Source organism: Mesoplodon densirostris, chromosome 3, assembly GCF_025265405.1.
Source record: "Mesoplodon densirostris isolate mMesDen1 chromosome 3, mMesDen1 primary haplotype, whole genome shotgun sequence".
NCBI classification, from domain to species: domain Eukaryota; kingdom Metazoa; phylum Chordata; class Mammalia; order Artiodactyla; family Ziphiidae; genus Mesoplodon; species Mesoplodon densirostris.
In genome coordinates, this window is record NC_082663.1 from 173,576,319 (window position 1) to 173,600,633 (window position 24,315).

At 42.6% G+C, this 24,315-nt stretch overlaps 1 protein-coding gene across 1 annotated transcript in view; it reads left to right on the forward strand.

Moving 5' to 3' along the window:
- The first annotated feature begins 4,397 nt into the window (after positions 1-4,397).
- The window catches only part of ATP10B (ATPase phospholipid transporting 10B (putative)), a 128,526-nt gene continuing 108,608 nt past the window's right edge, over positions 4,398-24,315 (forward strand). The window contains exons 1-3 of the mRNA XM_060092608.1: positions 4,398-4,672; positions 5,599-5,793; positions 22,791-22,995. Coding sequence (XP_059948591.1) covers positions 4,398-4,672; positions 5,599-5,793; positions 22,791-22,995 — 675 coding nt within the window. The remainder of the gene's footprint in view (positions 4,673-5,598; positions 5,794-22,790; positions 22,996-24,315) is intronic.

Sequence of the window (24,315 nt, forward strand, 5' to 3'; positions counted from 1 at the left end):
GTACTATTCTTCAAGAATCTAAGTGTAGATTAAACTTAATTTTTTAGGGTCCCCCCGCTCCCACGGTCCTGACCAACTGATATCATTTTCAGAGAACTGTGCATGAAGGGAAAATAATTTTCTACTCACCACTTTGTCCTGCTTTCTAGCCCCACTTGGGTCTTTCCATTTTTAAAGTCAACATGTTTGCTGTAGCCACAGGAAGCCTGCAAATGTGGCTTCTTCCTAGGTTGCTCACTTACATCCAGACACACATACACAACTTTATCCAGTTACTTCTCATCTCTTGATCTCAGCTCAGTGAACCCCACCTCCTCAGGGACGGGGCCACATCCCTCTGCCCTGCAATCACATTGCACCCTCTTCTCCTTTGTGACACTTATCCTGACAAAGGTTCAATAAGTATTTTTTTGATTCAATGAATAACTGGTTAATTGACCCCTAACGATAAAAATGGAATTTGCTAAAGATGGGGTTTAGTTGAGTTCATTACAATGTAAAAACAAAGAACTAGGGTGAATTGAAAACGTGAGCCAGGCAGGATAGAGAAAGTGTGGGAATGAGAACAGAATTTCTTAGCAAACTCTCATTAACCCAGACTAATGGTCCACCGTATAGAAATACTCCCCACACACACCCCATCTAGGGGACATTCTACCCAGTGGAAAAGTGATATTGGTGCCGGAGAGGATAACTGTCTCAAGCCAGAGGTGATCTGAGTGTTCATTAGCAAAATAATATAATCCCCAAGTTTATTGTTAGTGGAAGGTGCCATTTCGGAAAAAATAGAATGAGAGAGAGATTTTACAATCGGAAGGACCTTGGAGAGTTGCTTCAGATATGCCCCTCCCTTTCTGAAAGCAGTAATAAACCACACCTCAGATAAAAGAATTGCACAATCCCCCTTTGTTTCCTGTTCTACTTTTGGAAAGAAGTGGCTTCTCTGGAGCAAAGGGGAAGCAGTGGGTTACGGAGCTGCCTCCCCGTCTTGGTCCCTCCAGCCCATTCTCGTGCGCTTCACGCGGCCTGGGGCCCACAGCTCTGCTCGATGCTGCTTCCCTGCCCAACACCCTCCAGGACTTCTTACTCTCAGCATAATAAATAGCTCTAACAGGCCACCTCGCCCTTGCCTGCCTCTCCACCCTCACCTTTTGCTACTCTTTGTCCCCTACTTCATGGCCCCTATAGAACAGACCTATGAACTTTCTGTTTCTGGAATCAGTTCTTCTACCTGGAACACCCTTCCACAACCTCCTACCTAGCTAACTGTGTATATATACACATACGCATATATGTATACACACACATATACAAACATATTATTGTCTGAACCATTGAAGTGTCTTGCCCCTTAACCCATAACTACTTTAGGATGGATTTCCTGCAAACAAGAGCAATTTCTTTTTTTCCTTTTTTTTTTTTCTTAGTATATATTGATCATCTGCTTTGTGAAAGGTCATATGCAAGCTGCTACAGATAATACAAAAGACACGATATATGGCCCCTTCCTTAAGATTCTTTGTTTCAAATGACTAATGAAAAAGAGCTTATTTACTAAATTCATATATATTATTATTTAATTAAGTACTGACTAAATATAGCCAACTGCCTAAGAGGCTGAATCAGGTAATACATGTATGCGTGGGGACAAGAAGTAAGATTTCAATGCGTGCAAGAGTTAGGAAATGACACTAAAGTCAACGTAAGGGAAAGCAGAGCTGAGATGGTTTACTGTTGACATCATCTGAGTACCTACCTCTAACCATACTTAAATATAATCTAGCTAAATAAGTCAATCAGTTTCCTTCCTCCCCTTATTTTCCTTTAGCTTCTTCTTGCTGACCTCTTTGTTGCTTTTTATTTTTTATTAATTTTTATTGGAGTATACTTGCTTTACAGTGTTGTGTTAGTTTCTGCTATACAGCAAAGTGAATCAGCTATACATATACACATATCTCCTCTTTTTTGGAGTTCCTTCCCGTTTAGGTCACCACAGAGCACTGAGTAGAGTTCCCTGTGCTATACAGTAGGTTCTCATTAGTTATCTATTTTATACATAGTACTGTGTATACGTCAATCCCAATCTCTGCATTCATCCCACCCCACCCCACCCCCTTCCCCTCTTGGTTTCCATATGTTAAGAACAATTTCTTATATAACCACTATGTAATTATCATAATCAGAAGATTTAACATTATTAAAATCCTGTTTCTAATCCACATTTCATATTTAAATTTTTCCCATTATCCAATAATGTCTTTTATACCTATTTTATCTCCCCCTGTCCAGGAGCCAATCCAGGATCACACATTACTCTTAGCTGTCATACCTTTTTAGTCTTCTTTAATCAGAAGCAGTTCCTCTGCTTTTCTTTGACCTTTGACATTTGAACAACCTAAGCCAGTAATTCTGTAGACCAGCCCCCAGGTTGGGATTTTTCAGTGTTTCCTTGTGACTACCACAGAAGTGACGTTCTTCTCAGTATATCGTATCATGAGACCCAACATATCCAGTTATCCCAAAATGGGTGATGTTTGCTTTGATTTCTTGGGTAAGGTGGTGTCTGCCACATTTCTCCACTACAAAGAGATTCTTTTTTTTTTCCTTTAACCATTGTAATTAATAACTTGAAGGAAAGATACTTTGAAACTATGCAAATATTCAGTTCCTCATCAAACTTCATCCACTTGTTTGGCATCCACTTTATATCTGCTTTGCTTTTAAGGAAGCTCATTTTACATTGTTAATAAAGAAAATAAAAGAAAGGAATATGATAAGTGGACTTTCTCAATTGCCCCACCTCATATACCTGCATCTCCCGTGTCAATCCAGTCTTCCTTTATGAAGACCTTATCACGTAAAATTGACAGATGTCTGATATGTATGGCATTAGTCAAGGCAAGATTTCTTGTTTGCATTTTCCACTCTATTCATGAATGATATTTTCATTTCCTTTTCTTTTATAATAATAATATTTTAAAAAAAGAATCCGTGAAAGGGGCATTTATTTTAATAATGAGAAAGAAGATATACATTATTATTTCGGGCTTACCACATGTCATAATATTGCTTTTGTCTCATTATGATGGGTGTCAGTAATTGCATTTACTTTTTTTCATGCTTGATACAAGGGCTCACTTAAGACTCTGAAGAGCTTCTTTCAGCCTTGGGGTCTGTGCATTAGAAATCATTTGGATTCATTAAAGTCATGAGGAGAATTAGGGTAAGGGTCAGATCATAGGAGCATCAGGAAGGTAAAATATTACCATTTAAACGAGAAATGGAACTTCTCCTTTAGTGAATCACATTTTCAATGACAGATGGTGTTGCTCACTGAGATTAATAATGCCTGACATTCACTCATCCATTTATTCAAAAGAAAATCATCCTGCAAGCCTACTAGGTGAGAAGCAAACTATCTACAACTTCTAACCTTATAAAGTATGTATTTGAATTAATTCTACTGGGTCTCTAAGCAAGATTTGGCCAAAAGGAACTTTGAGAGCTTGCTTATAGGTTCTATTAAAATTGCTCAGAAACTGGAATATCCTAGATAAAGCAGCCTCCTTCCTCCATCTAGGTTAAGGACTCAGTTTCAGAAACCACCAAATGGAATAGCAAGAAAGAAAGGGGTCTCCAACCCTCACCCCCAGACAACCAGATCAGGAAAATCCCACGGCGTTCATGGAACCACATTCAGTGCAGTCCAGTCACCTCAGGCCCAAATTTCCTAGGAAAGAGACTTTCTCCTGTTTCACCAATCACTCTCACGTGAGGTTCTGACCACAAATGAGCTTCTCTGAAATATCATCAGTATCAGAAAACTTTAGAGCGAGGGAAAACCTAGAGAATAAACAGCTTTCCCTTTAAGACATGTCTCCACTTACTCTTTATACTGTCCAATTTGTTCCTCACAAAAGGCTTGTGAAAAAAATTACAGTAAGACTAGGTCTCCTCATACTCTGGTGAGGACACTGAACCCCAGCGAGGTGAAGGGGCAGTTTGGAGTCAGGAATGAACCAGAGCTAGAATTCTGAGCCCTGGGTTCACAGTCCTCCAGGCCACACTTTTGCCCCAACGAGGTCATCTACAGCCTCTCCATACCATCCACCAGCTGAAATGCTTTCATGGCACTTATCAGAGTGTTAGTTGTATTTTATTTATATGGTCATTTGTTTAATGTCTCTCACCCTAGAATGGAGGGATTATAGGGATTGAACATATGTTTCTCACCTCGTGTGCCACAGTCTACCTTGGATGGTTGGGTGGACAAGTGGATGAGCCAATATGCCACCCGTGTATCCTAAACATAGCCACACCTTGTGTTGACACGCCTCATATTTCTCCTGACCATGGTGACTTCATGTCCTTTCTCAGGTCGTAGCTTGCTGCCAGACATGGCCCTCTCAGTGGACTCGTCTTGGTACCGGTGGCAGTGGCGAGTCAGAGATGGCCTCCCACAGTCTCCATCAGAAGCCACACCACTGCTGTCCCCAGAGGAGGGGGCGCAGAACTACAACCTGGCGCAACAGCGGGTCGTGTTCCCCAACAACAACGTATTCCACCAGAATTGGGCCAAGGTCTCCAGGAGATACTCTGGCAACAGAATCTGCACCACCAAGTATACCCTCTTCACTTTCCTGCCCCAGAATCTCTTGGAGCAGTTTCACAGGTATATGACCACTTGGCTGAACAGTACACACGTTATAGCCAAGTATTTGCCACTCAGATGAACTCAGAAATGCTACCCTCTGGGCCAAATGCGTGGTAGCTTTGTCATTCATTCATTCATTCATTCATTCAGTATTTATCAGATTCTACTCTGTGTTAAGTCATGTGTTGTGTATTAGAGATACACGAGCGAAAAAAAAAAAAGACACATTGTCCTGACTATATTGGCTAGTGAAAGAGACAGATACTAATTTTAGGAATTATGTAAATTGGCGTAAACTATAATTCAGATAGATACTTCCAAGGAGAAGTATATGGTGCTATTAGAGTGAGTACAAGAGAAATCGGGCCTAGTTAGGAAAGTCAAGGGAGACTTCTAGGAGGAATTAACTGTGGAAGTCTAATATGAAAGAAGAGAATGTGTTAACTAGGTGGAAAGAGGCAGAGAGAAGTCAGAGAAGGGAGCCAGAAGAATGTTCTTTCAAACAGACCTTCATGTGCAAAAGCACTGTGGCAAGAGGGAGAAAGATGCACTTGGAAAATGTAGAAGTGCAAGCCACTCTTTTGAGATAATATATGCAAAATTATCTTTTAATTATAAAACAAAATATGCACCTAGACATTATCCTAAGTTTTGTAATTATTAGCACCTACCATTTATTGAGCAACTACTATACTCTGGAACCCTCCATTGCATACATAACAAACATTCATCCCATGTAATATTTATAGGAGCCCTTTAAAGTAGATAGTACTATACGCATTTTAAATTGATTTGACTTTAAAGCCCTTACCATGATGTTCGAGGTGACACTGAAAGAGACTGTCATTTTTAGCTGGCAAGGGCTAATAGTAGGAAAGCAGTTATGCGGCAAGTATATTTCTCTTCTCCACGGTTTTCATTCATACCTTGCTTGCCCCTTCCAGATGGGCTAACCTCTATTTCCTGTTCCTGGTGATTCTGAACTGGATGCCCTCCATGGAAGTCTTCCACAGGGAAATCACCATGTTACCCTTGACCATTGTCCTGTTCATCACCATGGTCAAGGATGGCATAGAGGACTTCAAGAGACACCGCCTTGATAGAGAGATAAACTGCTCCAACATCCAGATATATGAAAGGTAAGGGAAATCATTCCTCTGTTTTCTCTGTGGCAAACAGATTATGCAAACTTATCAGTGTTTTCAAAAAATTGGTCTCTCTTCTCACATTAATTTTCTTCAATTCATTTAATTCAGTGATACTCAACCAGGGCAATTTTGCCCTGCAAGGAACTTTTGACAATGTCTGCAGATGTTTTTGGTTGCCATATCAGGAAGGAGGTTGCTACTGGCATTTAGTGAGTAAAAGCCAAGGATGATGCTAAACATCTTACAATATATGGGACAACCTTCCACAACAAAGAATTATGATCCAGCCCGAAATGTCAATAGTGATGAGATTTAGAAACCTTAATTTAACTCATGTAAATGCCATAAGAGCAGCGTTGAAACTTCAAGAATTAAACTCTAAAATTGACTGAATCATCTCAGGAGACCAAGTTCAGGAACAGCTCTCTGGAGAGTGACAGGCAATGTCTCCCAAACAAGAAAATGTATACCGTTTTTTTGTTTGTTTGTTTGGTTTTTTTCTTACATCTTTATTGGAGTATAATTGCTTTACAATGGTGTGTTAGTTTCTGCTTTATAAAAAAGTGAATCAGTTATACATATATATGTGTTCCCATATCTCTTCCCTCTTGCGTCTCCCTCCCTCCCACCCCTCTAGGTGGTCACAAAACACCGAGCTGATCTCCCTGTGCTATGCGGCTGCTTCCCACTAGCTATCTATTTTACGTTTGGTAGTGGATATATGTCCATGCCACTCTCTCGCTTTGTCACAGCCTACCCTTCCCCCTCCCCATATCCTCAAGTCCATTCTCTAGTAGGTCTGTGTCTTTATTCCTGTCTTACCCCTAGGTTCTTCATGACATTTTTTTTTCTTAAATTCCATATATATGTGTTAGCATACGGTATTTGTCTTTCTCTTTCTGACTTACTTCACTCTGTATGACAGACTCTAGGTCAATCCACCTCATTACAAATAGCTCAGTTTCATTTCTTTTTATGGCTGAGTGATATTCCATTGTATATATGTGCCACATCTTCTTTATCCATTCATCTGTTGATGGACACTTAGGTTGTTTCCGTCTCCGGGCTATTGTAAACAGAGCTGCACTGAACATTGTGGTACATGACTCATTTTGAGTCATGGTTTTCTCAGAGTATATGCCCAGTAGTGGGATTGCTGGGTCATATGGTTGTTCTATTTGTAGTTTTTTTAAGGAACCTCCATACCGTTCTCCATAGCGGCTGTACCAATTCACATTCCCACCAGCAGTGCAAGAGTATTCCCTTTTCTCCACACCCTCTTCAGCATTTATTGTTTCTAGATTTTTTGATGATGGCTATTCTGACTGGTGTGAGATGATATCTCATTGTAGTTTTGATTTACATTTCTCTAATGATTAATGATGTTGAGCATTCTTTCATGTGTTTGTTGGCAGTCTGTATATCTTCTTTGGAGAAATGTCTATTTAGGTCTTCTGCCCATTTTTGGATTAGGTATACTGTTTTTAAAGCATCTGTGGCTCTTGGCTAAAAATCCTTGCTTTTAGAACTTAGCCAGGTAGGTTTTAGGACCCAGAGTTGGCACACCTGTTCTTGGTTGCCTGGGGTGGAAAAGGAAGCTACCTGTGGGTGACGTCTGCATTCCAACAGGTGGAGTCTCAACAAATAGAAGGAAGTGACCTGGTGGGTACACACCTGTTCTCTGCAAGCTCTTTCCTTGTCATACTTCTCCCCTAGTGTTTATACACCGGCTTTTTATTTTTAGTTTTCCTTTTGAAAGAAGAGAGAAATTTTCAGCAGAGAAGGCGAGCAAAAGATGTCAGGAACATCACTCGCTGACAGCTGAACAATGGAACTGATCAGGGAAGAGCCTCTTTTATGGGGAGCTCAAGTGTCCTGCTATGAGAATTAAAGAGACGGGATTGAGCAGAGATGAGAAAGGAAGGCAAGAAAAGGCTTAAAAGGAAAGAAGACAAGAAGCGAGTGGTGGCCTCCAACCTGCCCTTTGAAGGACGGCCCCACAAAGAGAACCCCAACAGACATTATCATGGGAATCAAATTAAGACCAGCAAGTACACTCTCTTGTCCTTCATACCCAAGAACATCTTTGAGCAGCTACACCGGTTTGCCAATTTCTATTTTGTGGGCATTGTGGTTCTGAATTTTATCCCCGTAGTCAATGCTTTCCAGCCTGAGGTGAGCATGATACCAATCTGTATCATCCTGACGGTCACTGCCATCAAGGATGCTTGGGAAGACCTCCGGAGGTACAAATCCGATACAGTGATCAACAACCGAGAATGCCTCGTCTATAGCAGGTAAAACGAAACACCCGGGCAAGTCTCGGCCCCATCTCTGATCTTTCTGTGGCTGCTGCTACCGCAGGTGCTGTTTATAGAAGGATGGGGTAGGGAGATTGCATTATTTTATCGCAGTGAAGCTGTTCAGTTCTCCACAATGGGGATTATGGTTTAAAACCGAAAAACACAAAGCAAAAGAAATTGAGGCTTGAGTCAATCGTTCATTAAAATTAGGAGGTCTTTATTATGTAACATTTTCTTTGCTGTTTCAAATGTGTTAGACACTTAAGAGTTTTGCATAAATTCACAACCATTTTAGGTCCAGTGTGGCCATGAGCACATTGGAGCAGGTTTGGAGACCCTTGGAGAAAAGTGGCATCACTGTTTTTCAGGGAAGCAGTAGGCAGTGTATTAGGGGAACCAGCCCTGGAGACACACTGCCTGGATTGAACGCTGTCTCGATCAGTCGTTAACTCTGTGACCTTAGGCAAGTGACCTAACCTCTCTGAGACTCATTTTGTCCTTCGTAAAATTGGAACACTTCCTGAGGTGGTCGTGAGAATTCCATGTGATAATCCTTGGAAAGTACTTAGCACTGCTCCTGATGTATGATAAATACTCCGTATGCAAACTGTAGTTGCTTTATTTTTAGAATGTAAAACTCACATTAGCTCGATCAAGACTATCCTTAAGCTTTCTCTCTGATATCCCAACCCAAACAAAAATGGCTCACCACCTGTCTTGCCATGTTCTTTAACATAATTTTATACCTGTCATTGTCTTAGAAAGACTCCATTGAGTCAAAAACCAAACTGGGTTGTTAGGAAAAGGACATGCTCTCGATCAGTAAGGGAAGAAAACAGAGTTACCGTGTGTCTCAACTTTGTGACAATCCATGTAGCCCAGAAAGAAGCAAGGGAATGGAGGCTGGGCTTGCAGTGAGATTGCGGTGACAAAGAGTGCTTTCTGGGCTGGCAATAAGAAACTTTGGATGAGTCAGTCACTTAGATGAATACAGCAGGTAGGGGCTTGACTTCCTGCCAAGTAAGGGGAAAAGTCCATCTCTCTCAAGAAGCACCATCCCTCTGACTTGTTCCTTCTGACCTTACGGACCCCAAGATGTTCTGCAGTTGCTCGGGTCCTTCTTAGAGTGAAAGGGGCTTGCTCCGATGTGTGCCCTACAGCTCTTTAAGGGCTGCTTCTTTCTAAGAAGTTCTCTTCCCCGGGGGAGAACATGGAGCTTATGACTTGGAGCTGGCTGATGATAGCTTATGAGCCAGACTCCACTCGGAAAATTGTAGCCTGGGGAAGCTTCTAAGGAGATCATGTAATGCAAGGGACTCAGCTGTCTCCAGGGCACCCCTAAGAGAACTTCTGTACTGTCTCCTCAGCAAAAATGAGCTTCTGTTCTGTTTGCCTACAGGACCAAAATTGCACATCTAAAAATATTAATCTGAAGGTTTGGGGTTTTTTTTTTTTCAGCTGGATCTAATTGTCTTGAGTATTATTAGCCCACTGAATACCTAGAGTTGAGATTGAGTCATTCCTCACCTTTGAGTAAGGAAATCATAAAGAGAGAAAATTAAAAAAAACTGTTGGAGTGTGCCACTTTTCCTAAAGAGACTGATTTTTTAAGAAAACATTGTTTTTCTCTTGTCACAAATCCACCCCATCACTTTTTGTTTTCTGTCTTTCTCCTTTGTTGTTTTTCTCATAGAAGATGCACAGTGAGGCTGGTTCCTTGGGGAGGGATACAGGTGGACCTCAGTGAGGCTGGTTCTCTTCTCCCTGCTTTGCCAGAAACCTTCTGCCCTGAGCATCCCAGAAAAATAGGCCTGTTCTTGGGGATAATCTCAGTGTCAATCAGACCACAGACTGACCTGTGCTGGGTGCTGGCCTAATACAGGCCAGGCTGTTGTCATTCTGTTCTCAAAATAGCTTCCAGGAAAATGGCAGAAAACTGAGGAGATAACAATCCAGAAAAAAAGAGACATTTATCCCCAGGCTCACTGGCAGGGAGGGACATACAGGTTTTTTTTTTTTTTTTTAACAAATAATATTATTTATTTCTTAATAATATAATTTCAGAGAAATCATTCTAAAATTATTATAGATAAAAGTTTAGTGATAATAATGGGTTTGATCATTCTTCACTATTTTGGTGAATCATAGTTTAACAAAGAGAGTATTTGAAAACCAGGTTCTAAGTTCAGTTTATTTCAATACTTGATTATCATAGTTGTCAGGACGGGAAAATTACCTTGGAAAAGCACACATCGGGCTCCCCTGGTGGCACAGTGGTTGAGAATCCGCCTGCCAATGCAGGGGACACGGGTTCGAGCCCTGGTCTGGGAAGGTCCCACATGCCGCGGAGCAACTAGGCCCGTGAGCCACAACTACTGAGCCTGCGCGTCTGGAGCTTGTGCTCCGCAACAAGAGAGGCCGCAACAGTGAGAGGCCCGCGCACCACGATGAAGAGTGGCCCCAGCTCGCTGCAACTAGAGAAAGCCCTCACACAGAAATGAAGACCCAACACAGCCCAAAATTAATTAATTAATTTTAAAAAAAAGAAAAGCACATATCATGCAATATGTACTTGGGAAGACTTTATGGTTATTGATAATGGATATACAAATTCATATTTTTAACTGAAGTATAATTAATTTACAATGTTGTGTTAGTTTCAAGTATACAGCAAGGTGATTCAGTTTTATATATATTCTGTTGTGTCAGTTGAGATGCTCTCTACTCCAAGAAGCAGAAACCTCAACTTAAACAATTTTAACAATGAAGAGACTTTGTTTCTTAAGTCACTACAAATATGCTGAGGTGGGCAGGTGATCAGGCATGGTTCATTCAGCCAATCAGCCTTCTAGCCGCAGCAGTTAGCTCTCCTTTTCATTCCGTCCCCCTCTGTGTCATCTTTACCCTCAGGTAGATTTCCCTCATGGCAATGGGATGGCTGCAGCAGCTCCAGCCCTCACATCTACATATAATAACCCACAAAGGGAGAAAGAAAAGCACTTCCAGAAGCATTCTTGGAAGGTCCAGGAAGCTTACTCCCCAGATCTTCCTCATCTCTCAGTGACCCCAGTGGGTCACATGCCCATTCCTGAACCAATCCCTCTGAGCAGGAGGTGAGATTATGCTAATTAGGTTATACCTGAGCCATAGAGCCCAGCATGAGGTTCACTTCCCTGAAAGCATATGGGCTACACAGGGAAGGTGAAAAATCCAAATTTAAAAAATGAGGTATTTCCAAGAGAAGGAGAAACACATGTTGGAGAGGCCACCACCATGTCCTCAACATCATCACCTTAAAATAGTTTTGAGCCTCAACTCCTTGTGAATTGCTTTCCACATATTAACAGGGGCAGACAGACTTTGGGACATTCTGTAGTATATATCCTTAAAGTTCTTCTAACCCTGAAGTGGATTAATTCTATGAAAAACCTCAGAATAGGAAGTTAGAAAATGCTAGATATTATTATTATCTTAAGTGATGATGCTGAGGGAACATTTCCTTTTGCCAAACGTTGAAGCTATTGGGTTGGCCAAAAAGTTTGTTCGGGTTTGTCATCCCATCTTACTGGAAACCCCGACTGAACTTTTTGGCCAACAAAATACATGACGGGATGTCAGGCAAAGAATACAAGATCTGAGAGGACAATATTTTTTTTCTGAGAAGCAGCATAAAAGCTTATATCTCAAGCACTAGTTCTATCCATTTTGTCTCAGATTCACACATTTGAGAAACTGATGTCAAATGTCCTCATTTTTGTACAGTTGAGTACTAGGACCCTAAGAATTTTGCTCACCTTAATCCCATGTATCATCCAGCCTAGACTTGTTTATACTGTGAGAGAATCTTTTTGCAAACAGCAGAAGCCTTGTTTACAGAATTACAATCCTGTTAGAGCATTTTCTTTTAAGATAGCAACTGTGCTTGTGGTCTAAAGGTGACCCATTAATCAGATTTATGGAATGACTTCAAGGAGAGATTAGCTTCAGAATTGTATTAGCTTAGTTTCTCCCAGGGCTCAATTTAATGAATCTAGAAACCATACCCAGCAAGAGAATTGTATTTTTCCATCCAGCTTCATATATTTTTATTTGTATTCAGAAAACAGGCAACAAGGAAGCAGGAGTGGGAACCAAGGGAATCCATGAAGGTTTTTGTCCCCATATTGTAATGCAGTAAAAGCCTTCTACTGTTTCAGCAGCTGAGCACACAATTATTCATCTGTTCAGCAAGTCTTACGTCTGGACCGAGGCCGTGTATATCAACATGGAAGGCCCCATGTACCCTCGAGGGGCTCTCAGTCCAGAGAGCATGAGGAACTTGTAAACAGCTACAGTGTCCCTTGCCTATGGACAAAGGGTCACAGTCATGCATGGGCCGCAGTGACACAGCTGCCTGCCAGAAACATCAGAGCCAGCCGAGGGAAGCCTTCTCTGAAGAGGTGACATTTCAGGAGGGCACTGAAGGACGAGCAGCATTCAAATAGGTAAAGAAAACAGGTCAGCTCACAGCCTATTCATGTGTCACCTAAAGGTTGTATGTGTGATTTATGCTGGTATCAAAAAGACCAGGATCAAGAGATATCAGGAGCTTAAGAGAGAAATGATTCCGATTAGAAACTTTATTTTATTTTATTGGCCTCACCGCATGGCTTGGGGGATCTTAGTTCCCCGACCAGGGATTGAACTCAGGCCCTGGCAGCGAAAGCTCCGAGTCCTAGACACTGGACCGCCAGGGAATTCCCTAGAAGCGTTTAACTTCTGACTTTTTACCAAGACTTGAAGATTCTCTTTTCTGTAAGTCAGGTGGCTGCTATAACATAAAAAGAATTCCAGATGCTACAGGATCGCAGCCAGTCTTCTGACAGCATGGCACTGAAGGCCTGGTTTCCCAGCTGTGGAAAGCTCTGTTGGAGAAGGCAGATGCCTGGCCTGCAGCCTGTTTTTATTTGTATGTCAGTTTCCTTCCGTGCCGGTGCCCCCATAGGAAAGCCTGAGAATGAGGAAACCAGAGGTCCTCATCCTGGGTCTGTCACGACCTCTTTCCCCTAACTCCGTTTCCACAGCACTCCTGAGCACACCCAGACCAAGATTTAGATTTAGGTGAGGGATTTAGGTGGCTTCATCTGGCCCAGAGCCTAAGCCACTTCTCCCAACCCAGCTTCTAACATAGAATGTACATTCAAATATCATATTTGTGTGACTCTTAATATAGTAGCTATTTGATCCCCATTCTACTATCATTTTCCTCCATATATCATCCCTCTGGGAAACCCAAAGGATATGAGATGATTGACAGGGTAGAATTTAGGCTTTGCCAGGGCCGTCCTAACATCGAAATACAATGTATTCTTTACCCTAAAACTATATCCTCAGTTTGCTGCAGCTGTTAAATGAACAGCTGTACCATTGGTTTGCTGCAGCTGTTAAATGAACAGCTGTACCATCGGTTTGCTGCAGCTGTTAAATGAAGTAATGCATGTGAAATGCTTAGTATAGTTTCTGGCATTCAGTAGCCCTCAGAAAATATTGGCTAAAATATTACTAAGGAGAGTTCTATAACCTTGATAGCCAAGAGTCACCATGAGCTTGACTCAAGAGAAGTAAGAAAGACGGATCATTGGCTGGGGTTTTGAACCGCATGGAAGAAGACAAACGCTTTACCATAGAACTTGACTCCAAGCTTTAATAACATAGCAAAATAGGCCTGGGGAAAGAATCTGAAAGTGCACAAAACAGAGGATCACAGTGTCATTTGAAGCATGACTATGAAAAGTGCCACTGGCTGTAGTTGACAGACCAGCAGACCCCTGCACCCACTCTGCGGGTCTTTGCTCTGCATTTGGCACCAGCCAAGTAGCCTCCTCTCTAAAGGGTCAGTTTTGCAAGTGCTCACTCGACTCCCATGGCCTCGCCCTGTGCTCAGAGAAGGCCATAAACTATGTTGGCCAATTCAGCTTGTCATTTCAGGATAGAATGCATTAGGTTCTCCCCCAAACTCAATGGGTGGAAGAATCATAAAACAAGAATTCAGGTGTCCCTGAAGCTCTGCACTTGTGTCAACAGGCCTGATTTGTATCTGAGCGGGTGAGCATTTATAGCCTCTGATTTGCCATTGTGGAGCTCACAATTCCAAAAGCTGAGGCTCCTGTTCCCCACCCAGCCTCAGTTATGTTTATGTCACCAGCTTCTGAGGCGTCATCTGCTTAGTACTGCACTTTTGAACAGGACCAAGAGACCACGCTGAGCCATGAAGTCCCCACAGCTATCACTCCTATGCCCTGGCAGACACACCTATGTGACCTTATACAAGTTAGATAACCTTTCTGGGCTTAAGTTTCCTCATCTATGAAACTGAGATAACAGTAATAATAAAAGTTGTGTCATTATTAGGCAGCTAAATGGTAACGTTGGTTAAATGCTGGGCTTATTATAGGCACTTAATACAAATAAGTTTATTCTATTACATTACATTAAATACATTATATTATATTATATCATCTCATCATATCTCATCATATCATACATCATATTATTATGATGCCATTTGGGGAAGCCTCCATTAGTGCGTCCATAACAAAAAGATGTCAAAATGACTTAAGATTAGGAAAAGCTTCTCCTCTACTGCCTCATGTTCAAGACCAATCTACAAGGAATCAATTACTGAATATTTACTGAACACTCCCCTGTGTGCTAGACACCATACCGGACTCCGTGTAGGTACGGAAATATAAGACTCAGGGTCATCCCATCTCTCAGCAAGCTTATTACATAGTTGAAAGTAGAAGACACATGAAACAATTAGGCCTCTGGGTGTTAATGAATTCACATAAATACAGATGCTCCAAGCTGCTGATTTGGGTCTTCATTCTTCCCGCCCTAATACTCAGGCCTCCCCAGGTATATCTGGGCATCCTCAGGTATAGTTAATATGTTCATGTCCCCCAATATTTCCATCCAAGCCAGGGGTCCAGGTCTCCTACCCACTCCTCTGGCCTCAACTGTTTCTTTCTGGAGCTTCCCTGAGTCTAAAGCCCCTGTCATCGTGGTCTGTAGCAAACAGGCGGGTGCGGGGACACAGCTGCACTCACTGCCCTCTGCCCCAGGCCCATGCTGTCTTTAGCGTAACTTTAACTTAACGCTAAACCTTTAACTGCTGTTCCATTTCCATTTTGTGGGACCAGGTCAGGACAGAAGCCACAGGACCCTTCCTCCCTTTGCAGTTCCTTCCCCCTTACTAAGCTCCTCCTCCAACCACAAAGCCCACCCCTCATTCACGACAGCTCATGAAAATAGACAACCACACAGATTCTGTTCTCCTATCACCACAGCAGTGACCCTGTTTGCTCCAAGCTAATAATAACTAATGATCATAATAGCAGCAGTAAATGCCATTTGCTCTAAGGTCATTTCATGTATTATCTTATTGAACTCTCACTTTAACCTGTAGAATAGATTTTATTTGTCCATTTGGTAGATGAATAAATTGAGGGTCATATAGTCAAGTAGTGGGTTCAGGGTCACACTACCTTGTATGTAAGAAGTAAGTAGTAGTTCTGGGGTTTAGTCAGGCTCACATGACTCCAGAGCTTTGAACCACCCCCACGATATTGTCTCTACGTGAGCACACCGCTGTCAAGACAAAGACAGTTGGGCATTTCAAGTATTCCTGAACCAGCTTCAGGACGCTTGACTCTTCTTGGAGCCATGGAAAGAATAGAGGTTCCAACCCAAGTTTTGTTGCTATACACCTTGGCCAGGTCAGTTTCCTCACCCAAACTGGAGATTTATCAAATTTCCTCCAGCCTTGTTTTAGCTTCACAGTAAAACTGAGGGGAAGGTACAGAGATTTCCCATATACCCTCTGCCCTCACACACGCACAACTTCCTCCATTATCAACATCCCTCACCAAAGTGGTCCGTTTGTCGAAATTAATGAACCAACATTGAGACATCATAGTCACCCAAAGTCCATAGTTTACAAGACGGCTCACTCTAGGTATTATACATTCTATGGGTTTGGTCAAATGTATAACGACCTGTATCCACCATGACGGTATCATACAGAGTAGTTTCACTTCCCTAAATATCCTCTGTGCTCCATCTGTTCATCCCTACCCACCTCCCAACCCCTGGCAATCACTGTTATTTTTACTGTCTCCATAGTTTTGCCTTTTCCAGAATGTCTTACAGTTGACATCATACAGTGTGTAGCCTTTTCACATTGGCTTCTTTCACTTAGCCATATGCACATAAGTTCCCTCCATGTCTTATCATGGCTTGATAGCTCACTTCTTTTTAGCTATGAATAATATTTCATTGTCCGCATGTACCATAGTTCATTCATTCACCTACTGAAGGACATCTGGATGCTTCCAAGTTTTGGAAATTATGAAGAAAGCTGCCATAAACATACATGTGTGGGATTTTGCGTGGCATAAGTTTTCAACTCATTCAGGTAAATAGGATATGTGATTGCTAGATCGTAGAGTAAGAATACGTTTAGTTGTATAAGAAACCACCACCTTGTCTTTCAAAGGGGCTGGACCACTGTGCATTCCTACCAACAGCATGTGAGGGTGCCTCTTGCTCTACCTCCCCACCAGCAACTGGTGGTGTGAGTGGTCAAGAGTCGGGGCATTCAAACAGGTATTTTGTGGCATCTCATTTTAATTTGCATTCCTCTGATGACATGGGATGTGGAGCTCTTGTCATGCTTATTTGACATCTGTATATCTTCTTTGGTGAGATGTCTATTCAGATCTTTTCTCCATTTTTAATTGTATTGTTTGTTCTCTTGTTGAGTTTTGAGTTTGTTTTTTTCTTTTTATATTTTGAATAATGACCCTTTATCAGATGTGTCTTTTGCAAAACACATATTTTCTCCCAGATGGTGGCTCGTCTTCTCATTCTCTTACCATTCTGTCATAGAACAGAAATTTTTAATTTTAATGAAGTCCAGCTTCTCAGTTACTTCTTTCATGAATAGTGCCTATGGTGTTTACCTAAAAAGTCATCGCCATACCCAAGGTCATCTAGGTTTCCTGCTATGTTGTCTTCTAGGAGTTTTATAGTTCTGCATTTTACATTTAGGTCTGTGATGCATTCTGAGTTAATTTTTGTCAAGAGTGTAAGGTCTGTGTCTGGATTCTTCTCTCTTTTTTTTTTTTTTTGGCATGTGGACATCCATTTGTTGAAAAGATTATCTTTGCTCGGTTGTATTGCCTTTGTTCCTTTGTCAAAAGTCAGTTGACTATAATTATGTGAATCTATTTCTGGGCTATCTATTCTGTTCCATTGATCTATTTGTCTCCTCTTTTGCCAATACCGCACTGTCTTGATTACCGTAACTTTATAGTAAGTCTCGAGGATAGGTAGTGTCAATCCTCTCCTTCAATTATCGAGTTGGCTAGTGTGGGTCTTTAGCCTCTTTATATAAGCTTTAGAACTAGTTTGTCAACATCCACAAAGAACTTGATGGGCAGCCCTGATTTTAACAATGTATTTTTCTGGGAGTTTGCCCAGTAGCCAGCATCCAGAGCCCTTAGTCTTCAGTAGGCTGAATTTGGGTCCTTCTTTTCTGGACGTGGGGAAAATGTTTGGATTTTTTAAGTTCCTTGTGTTTGCACATTATGTGCCTGAGCCCAATTCATGAAATGTAATCACAGACATAAAGCAGGCATCCCAATAACATGAAGAAGAAAATGCTGGGGCTGGCGGTGGTGGTTAGCCCTCACCATAGCATTAACATTCATTGTCATCAACATCATAAAAGAAGCTTGTATTCATCAAGTACTTACTAAGTGCAAAACCAAGATCTCAGTCCCTTACATGGGTCATGCCACTAATCCTTCCAATCACCCTCTGAGGCAAATACACGTATTACCTTCAACTGAAGAAACAGAGTCTCTGAAAGATTAAGTAACTTCCCCAAGTCACACAGGTAGTAAGCGGTGAAGCTGAGATTCAAACCCACTCTTAATCCCTAGATTGCACTCATTCTCACTGGCTTCCCCTTTCACCCTGGGGTAGTGATGCTGACCATCCTGGGCCTGACATTCCAGCTTCCTGAAGGACAGCCCAGGTCAGCTCATCATCTTACACTGAATGGGAAATCCCACAGACAACTAAGCTTCCTGAGAAATCCACTCTACTCTAGTTCCTTGAAACCCTTTTTACAAAACCCACATAGTATTTGAGAAATGGAAGCTTAAGCACCTTCTCCTCCTCCATTCCCCCCTTTCACCTGCTTCCCCACAGGATCCAGTTGGTTATAAACCTCTCTTGCTGTTTATTTACCTCTTAATAAGCCCTATCTCCTCTCAGAAAGCCATTTAGCACTGCACTTAATTTCTCCCCAAGGCAGAATCTGCCAGATGGAGTCTTCGTCCCCAGCCACATCGATTTGTCTTATTTTTAAGCAGCAGTGAACATGCCACAAAACTAAAATAGCAATCAGTTCCCAGGTGTGGACTCACTGAGCAGGGAAATGACCAGGAGTGTGTGCATGTGTCCACCCGGGGCAGCTGTTCTGAACGGGCTGGATTAACCCAGGAATGACTCCCAAAGGTGGCTCCCAGCCAGCTGTGGCCACATCTGGGCATCCCTCAATGCAGAAGCACGCCGCTTTTCTGCCTCAGCTGGATTCAGCCACTCAGCACCTCCTCGGGCTGGACGCCCCAACCCTGGAGCTATGCACCCTTGCCTTTTCCACAGTTGAGGAGACAAAGTGGGCCCCCAGAGGATCAGGAAACCAGCACAGAATAACCCAGTGCAAGAAGGAAATGTCCCTGATGTCACTTTTTCTTATTCCAAGATTCCTATAAAATCTGACTCTGATTCTATAATATTACTACATTTGGGTCAATATAAATATAAAATTCTTCAAATTTTGTACCAGCTAAATTACTAAATTATGTCCCCCCCAAAAAATTTTGAACACCCCAAAAATCATGTTGTTCCCATAACTTCAGTGCTCCTGGACACACACGACAAGATGTGTGCCTGGAGGTGTATGTGCCTCTGTTTGAGCAGCACGACCCGGACATGGGCAATCTCTGTTTTGGGGAGGGTAAGCCTACAACAGGGATGAAGAGTGTCCCTTCACCACTGCATGTCATCCTAAGGAAGAGAAGATGACATCTAAAGGAAAGACAGGCGATTATTAACAGGACAGCAGTACTGGACAGGACCTCCCAGGGACCCAAAGAATAATAGAAAGAAAACAGAGACCAGTCTGACTTATAGCTTCTTGTGTGGTTCCATTGACCTTGCGATACCTATCATCATTATGGGAATTGACAAGTCAGCACTCCAGCCAAACTCACAGAAGTGACTGCTCATAAATACACACACACACACACACACACATATATACACACACATATATTTCATAAGTTCATCTGCATAACATCCATCGTCCATCCCATTAATAATTTACATCCCATAATATGCAGTGGAGCCCTTTATTAGAAGGAAGAAGAATGAATATCAGTGTTCACGGGTGGAAGTGCATTGGCCTTGCCTTCGGTATGTCTATGTATGTAGCGTTCCCAACTAGCTTTTGCAAACCTTCTGGTTTGAACCAGTGTGCTCTGGAAGTGTTGGCAGTCAGGATATTGTTCACAGTCAAAGGTGTGCTCATTAAATCTAATCTCAATACCAGCCAGATTGCTGAGATTACAGCAAGCAACCAATGGTGGGCCATCCCCAAAGGCATTACCCAATAGGGCAGAAGTCAAAGGGCAGAAGTGTAAAGACAAGTTGAGTGATAATCCTTTATTCCTTGGAGCAATTTTGCTGTAATATTCAAGGATCCTTTTTTTTTAAGTGTCCTCTCAAAAAGGAAAAAAAAAAAAAGCAATAGAGAAAGCCTCCCTCCTTCACCATACAAGATTCCTTTTCCAATGGAGAGTATCTGCCATTCCAATTTCTTCAAGTAGCTTTATATTTGGACATTTAACAGGTGTTCCCAAGGCTGCTCTAAAGAAAAAAAAAACAGGGCTTCCCTGGTGGCGCAGTGGTTGAGAGTCCGCCTGCCGATGCAGGGGACACGGGTTCGTGCCCCGGTCTGGGAGGATCCCACATGCCGCGGAGCGGCTGGGCCCGTGAGCCATGGCTGCTGAGCCTGCACGTCCGGAGCCTGTGCTCCGCAACAGGAGAGGCCACAACAGTGGGAGGCCTGCATAACGCAAAAACAAAACAAAAAAAAAAAAACAAAAAAGAAAAAAAAACAATTCTTCCCTGAATCAACAGATAAATGTTTTTCTGAAATGACAGCAAGAAACAGATCTGGGGGGACTGTCTCTATTTTTCATGGTAAAAAATAATAAAAATAAAAAAATAATGTAGAGCAGATGATAGTCTGCTCTAAAATAAGCTGAGGGAATGAAAAAGTGCTTAGAAACCTGTTACATCCTTTTTCCATTAAAATAATTATTATTAAAATGCTACAGATGCACTGCCCACAAAATGCTCAGAAGTGGTCCCCGTTTGGGTGATACTGCCCACGGTTAACCAGTGGCTGCTGCACTGGGCTCCCTAGAGCATGGGCACTTCCACAGAACTCTGTGGGTCTTTAGAGTTACAAGACTGCTCCCTAATTGTAATCCCTGATTATTTTATAGACTCTGATCCGATCTTCCCTTGGTTGGCCTTCCAAAAGTCTTCCAGATGGATGTGCATGTATTTCAGGAAACTGGGGGAGTCCTTTGCAAGGATCTTTTTGACAAGGAAAATGGGGTCTTAGGAGGGCTTGCTTGGGGTTCTCTAGAGGGCCCCCAAAGAAAGGAGGAAGGCGTCAAACCCTTATCCTCCTCAAGGACTTTTACGAACTCAGAGGAGAAAAGTGAAATTTGTCACGTCTCTTTCTCTGTGGAAGAGTGGTCTTGTCATGCCCAGGGCAGCTCAGATTCCAACAAAAACAGAAGCAGTAACATGTCCAGAGAGGCTCAGCATCAGTGGAGAAAAAGAGCAAAAGAGAGCCTGCTTCTCCAGGCCTGGATGGGCTCAGAGGCATCCAGCTGCAAGCCAGCTGGACTTAGTTTAAAAGACCACGTGTGGAATATTGGTCTGGTCCCAGATCCCACATTTAGAGAGGAACATTTCCAAACACAGCCTTAGTCAGAAGAGCCCTCTCCTCTAAGACAGACCTTGAATCTGTGTCACACAGAATAATTGAGGACACTTGGAAAGTTAAATTTGACTTGGCAAGTCCAAAAGGCTTCAAAAGACACCTAATGGATACTTTAAAGTATTTTTTTAGGGCTTCCCTGTGTGGCGCAGTGATTAAGAATCCATCTGCCAGTGCAGGAGACACTGGTTCGAGCCCTGCTCCGGGAAGATCCTACATGCCTGGAAGCAACTCAGCCCGTGCGCCACAGCTACTGAGCTTGCGCTCTAGAGCCCATGAGCCACAGCTACTGAAGCCCAGGCACCTAGAGCCTGAGCTCCGCAACAAGAGAAGCCACCACAATGAGAAGCCCGCACACCGCAACGAAGAGTAGCCCCTGCTTGCCACAAGTAGAGAAAAGCCCACATGCGGCAACAAAGACCCAACACAGCCAAAAATAAAATAAATTCATTAAATATATATATATATATATATATATATATGGTAGAAGATGAAGTAAATCAGATTGCCTGGGAGAGCAGAATTAGTTCAACATTTGGCTAATCAGAAGGAAGAATTTCGTAAAATGAGGGCTCTTAGAAATGGAATGTATTCCCCTGGGGAGTAGCGAGTCCTTCTGCCAGGGCTATAAAGCTGATGCTGCCATGCCACTGGAGAGGAAAGAGGGGAATGATTTCCAGGAGGTAGGATATTCAAGCAGTGAAAACTGGGTTTTGTGTCAAGTTGGACCCAGACTTGGGGTCCAGCTCTGTTTTTGTAAGGCCCTGGGAAATTTCTCTTGAACCCTCAAGTTCCTCATTATGAGATGGGTATAACGTCTCCTCCAATGAGTTATTATGCAAGTAAATGAAGTATTCATTCACCCTAGTGCTTGGCACGGAAGAAATGTTAAATTCACAATTGTTGCTGCCCCTGTTATTACCCAAGCTTGAAAAATTGGATAGGAAGAGAAAGTACATCATTTTCTCAGATTTCTTTAGCCCTCTGATCCTGTGGTCACTGTGGGGCCCATCCTATCAAAGTTCCTGGTGCCATCTTCCTAATTCCCTGCTTCCTATTTCAGCACCACTCCAGATCTTCCTAGACAATGGTCTATATTCTCACCTTTCCCACTGCCGCTCTCCACCCACAAACAGCAGCAGTCTTTCCTATACTCCATTCTTTTGTGACCCTGCTTTCTACAGTGATAACTGGGTATTCTAGGAAGTGATGTATATTAAGAATACTATGTTAATATGACTATATAATCACCTTATCCTTTAAATTTTTTCTCCTGCTAGAAAGCAAGGGCTGAGCACAGCAACCAGTCAATAGCCGACAGTCAATCAAAAGTCTACATGGTCAGAAGGAGGGCTCTTTACTAGTGGGATTCTATAGATCATGCTTTGCTTTTCTAGGGATGATGATAGTGGTCATTTGGGGCAAGGTAGAATACAGAGCAGTCCTGTGACAGGCTGACTGGAGGATGTTAGGTGCAGGGGGACCTTTTCCATTCACTCATTCATGTTCTGGAGAGCTTTAACATTCACTCTGCCCCTGTCTTTCTCCAACCCCAGAAAAGAACAGAGCTACACGCAGAAGTGCTGGAAGGACGTGCAAGTGGGGGACTTCATCCAAATGCAATGCAATGAGATCATCCCAGCCGACACACTCCTCCTCTTTTCCTCGGACCCCAGTGGGATCTGTCATCTGGAAACTTCCAACTTGGATGGAGAGACAAACCTCAAACAGAGGCATGTTGTAAAGGGCTTCACACAGCAGGTAGGGCTCTTTCTAAGATCTTCAACTGGAATGGCGAAGGGAAGATGCCAGCCAGTCCTACTGGGAGACTTTATTTAATCTGTTGTGTAGAGGAGAATGTAGTAGATGCCTCCTTTTCCCAGGCACTTAGGTACACTTAATCTTCCCACCAACTCTCTGAGATGGATATCATCCCCTTCTCATGGATGGGGAAACTGAGGCTTGGGAAAGGTAAAGCACTTGCTGAAGGCCTCAGAATCCTTAAATGGGGACCCCCTCCATTCAACTGAAGAAACTGCTTTCTGCTCTAAACCGAGGAGTCTAGTATCTGCTCAATGACTCAAGACCAACCCATTTTTCTGTGCTTATCCAATCCTGGCTCATCCTGCCCAGCTCAGCTTCAGCAATTTCTCCTTCCATGAATGTTTTCTAGTACTCCTTTGACCGCAGCAAAAAAGCAGCAAGGTATCATTAACTATTTTTCCATTTGTGTAGGTCTTACCTTCTCAACAGTACTGAAACCTCTTTAAGGACAGGGAGTGATCATCAACATTTTAATTTAATCCCCACTTTATGTGTGTGATACCTTGGATATCATGGAGGAATCATGATCGTTTGGTGGTGAAGAGCCCAGGCTCTAGAGTCTGGCAGAGCTGAACCCAAAGCCCAACGCCACCATTTATTAGCTGTCTCACCTAAGGCAAGTTATTACCCTCTCACACCTTCATTCCCTCATCTGGAAAATGGGCACAAAAATAGTACCCTCTCCATAGGGTGTTTCTGAAGACTGAATTGTTACTGAGCCAAACTTGGTTCTGCTTTTGCCCACATGCAGTAAAGCCAGTCTACTGACACTGGGTCGTAGTGAAGGAAAACACAGCATTTATTGTAAGGCTCCATACAAATAGTCTGGGACAGCTGGTGCTCACAAAGACTGAACTCCCTGATGGGTTTCAGGAAAACATTTTTAAAGGCCAGCTAAGGGAGGGGGGTCACAGGGTATGTGATCTCCTCATGCACAATTCTCTGATTGGTTGATGGTAAGGGAACAGGGTGGTGTCACAGGGTTTATCAATCCACAGGCGCCATTAGGTCTTGGGGCTATGTGCTCATGGTCATCAAATAGTTAATATCTTCCATTTGATGGGGGTTTTCATGTCTGTCAAACAACTCAGGAAATGTGCATCAGATACTATTATCTAGGTACTTCAGAAAGGAACTAAAGCAAGGAATATGGGGGAGAGGTCAGCCCCAAAAAGGCCCCATAAGGTCCTGCTCGATTATAAAATAATATGTACATGAATTACTTAGCATGAAGCTAGGCACATAGTAAGTAAGAGA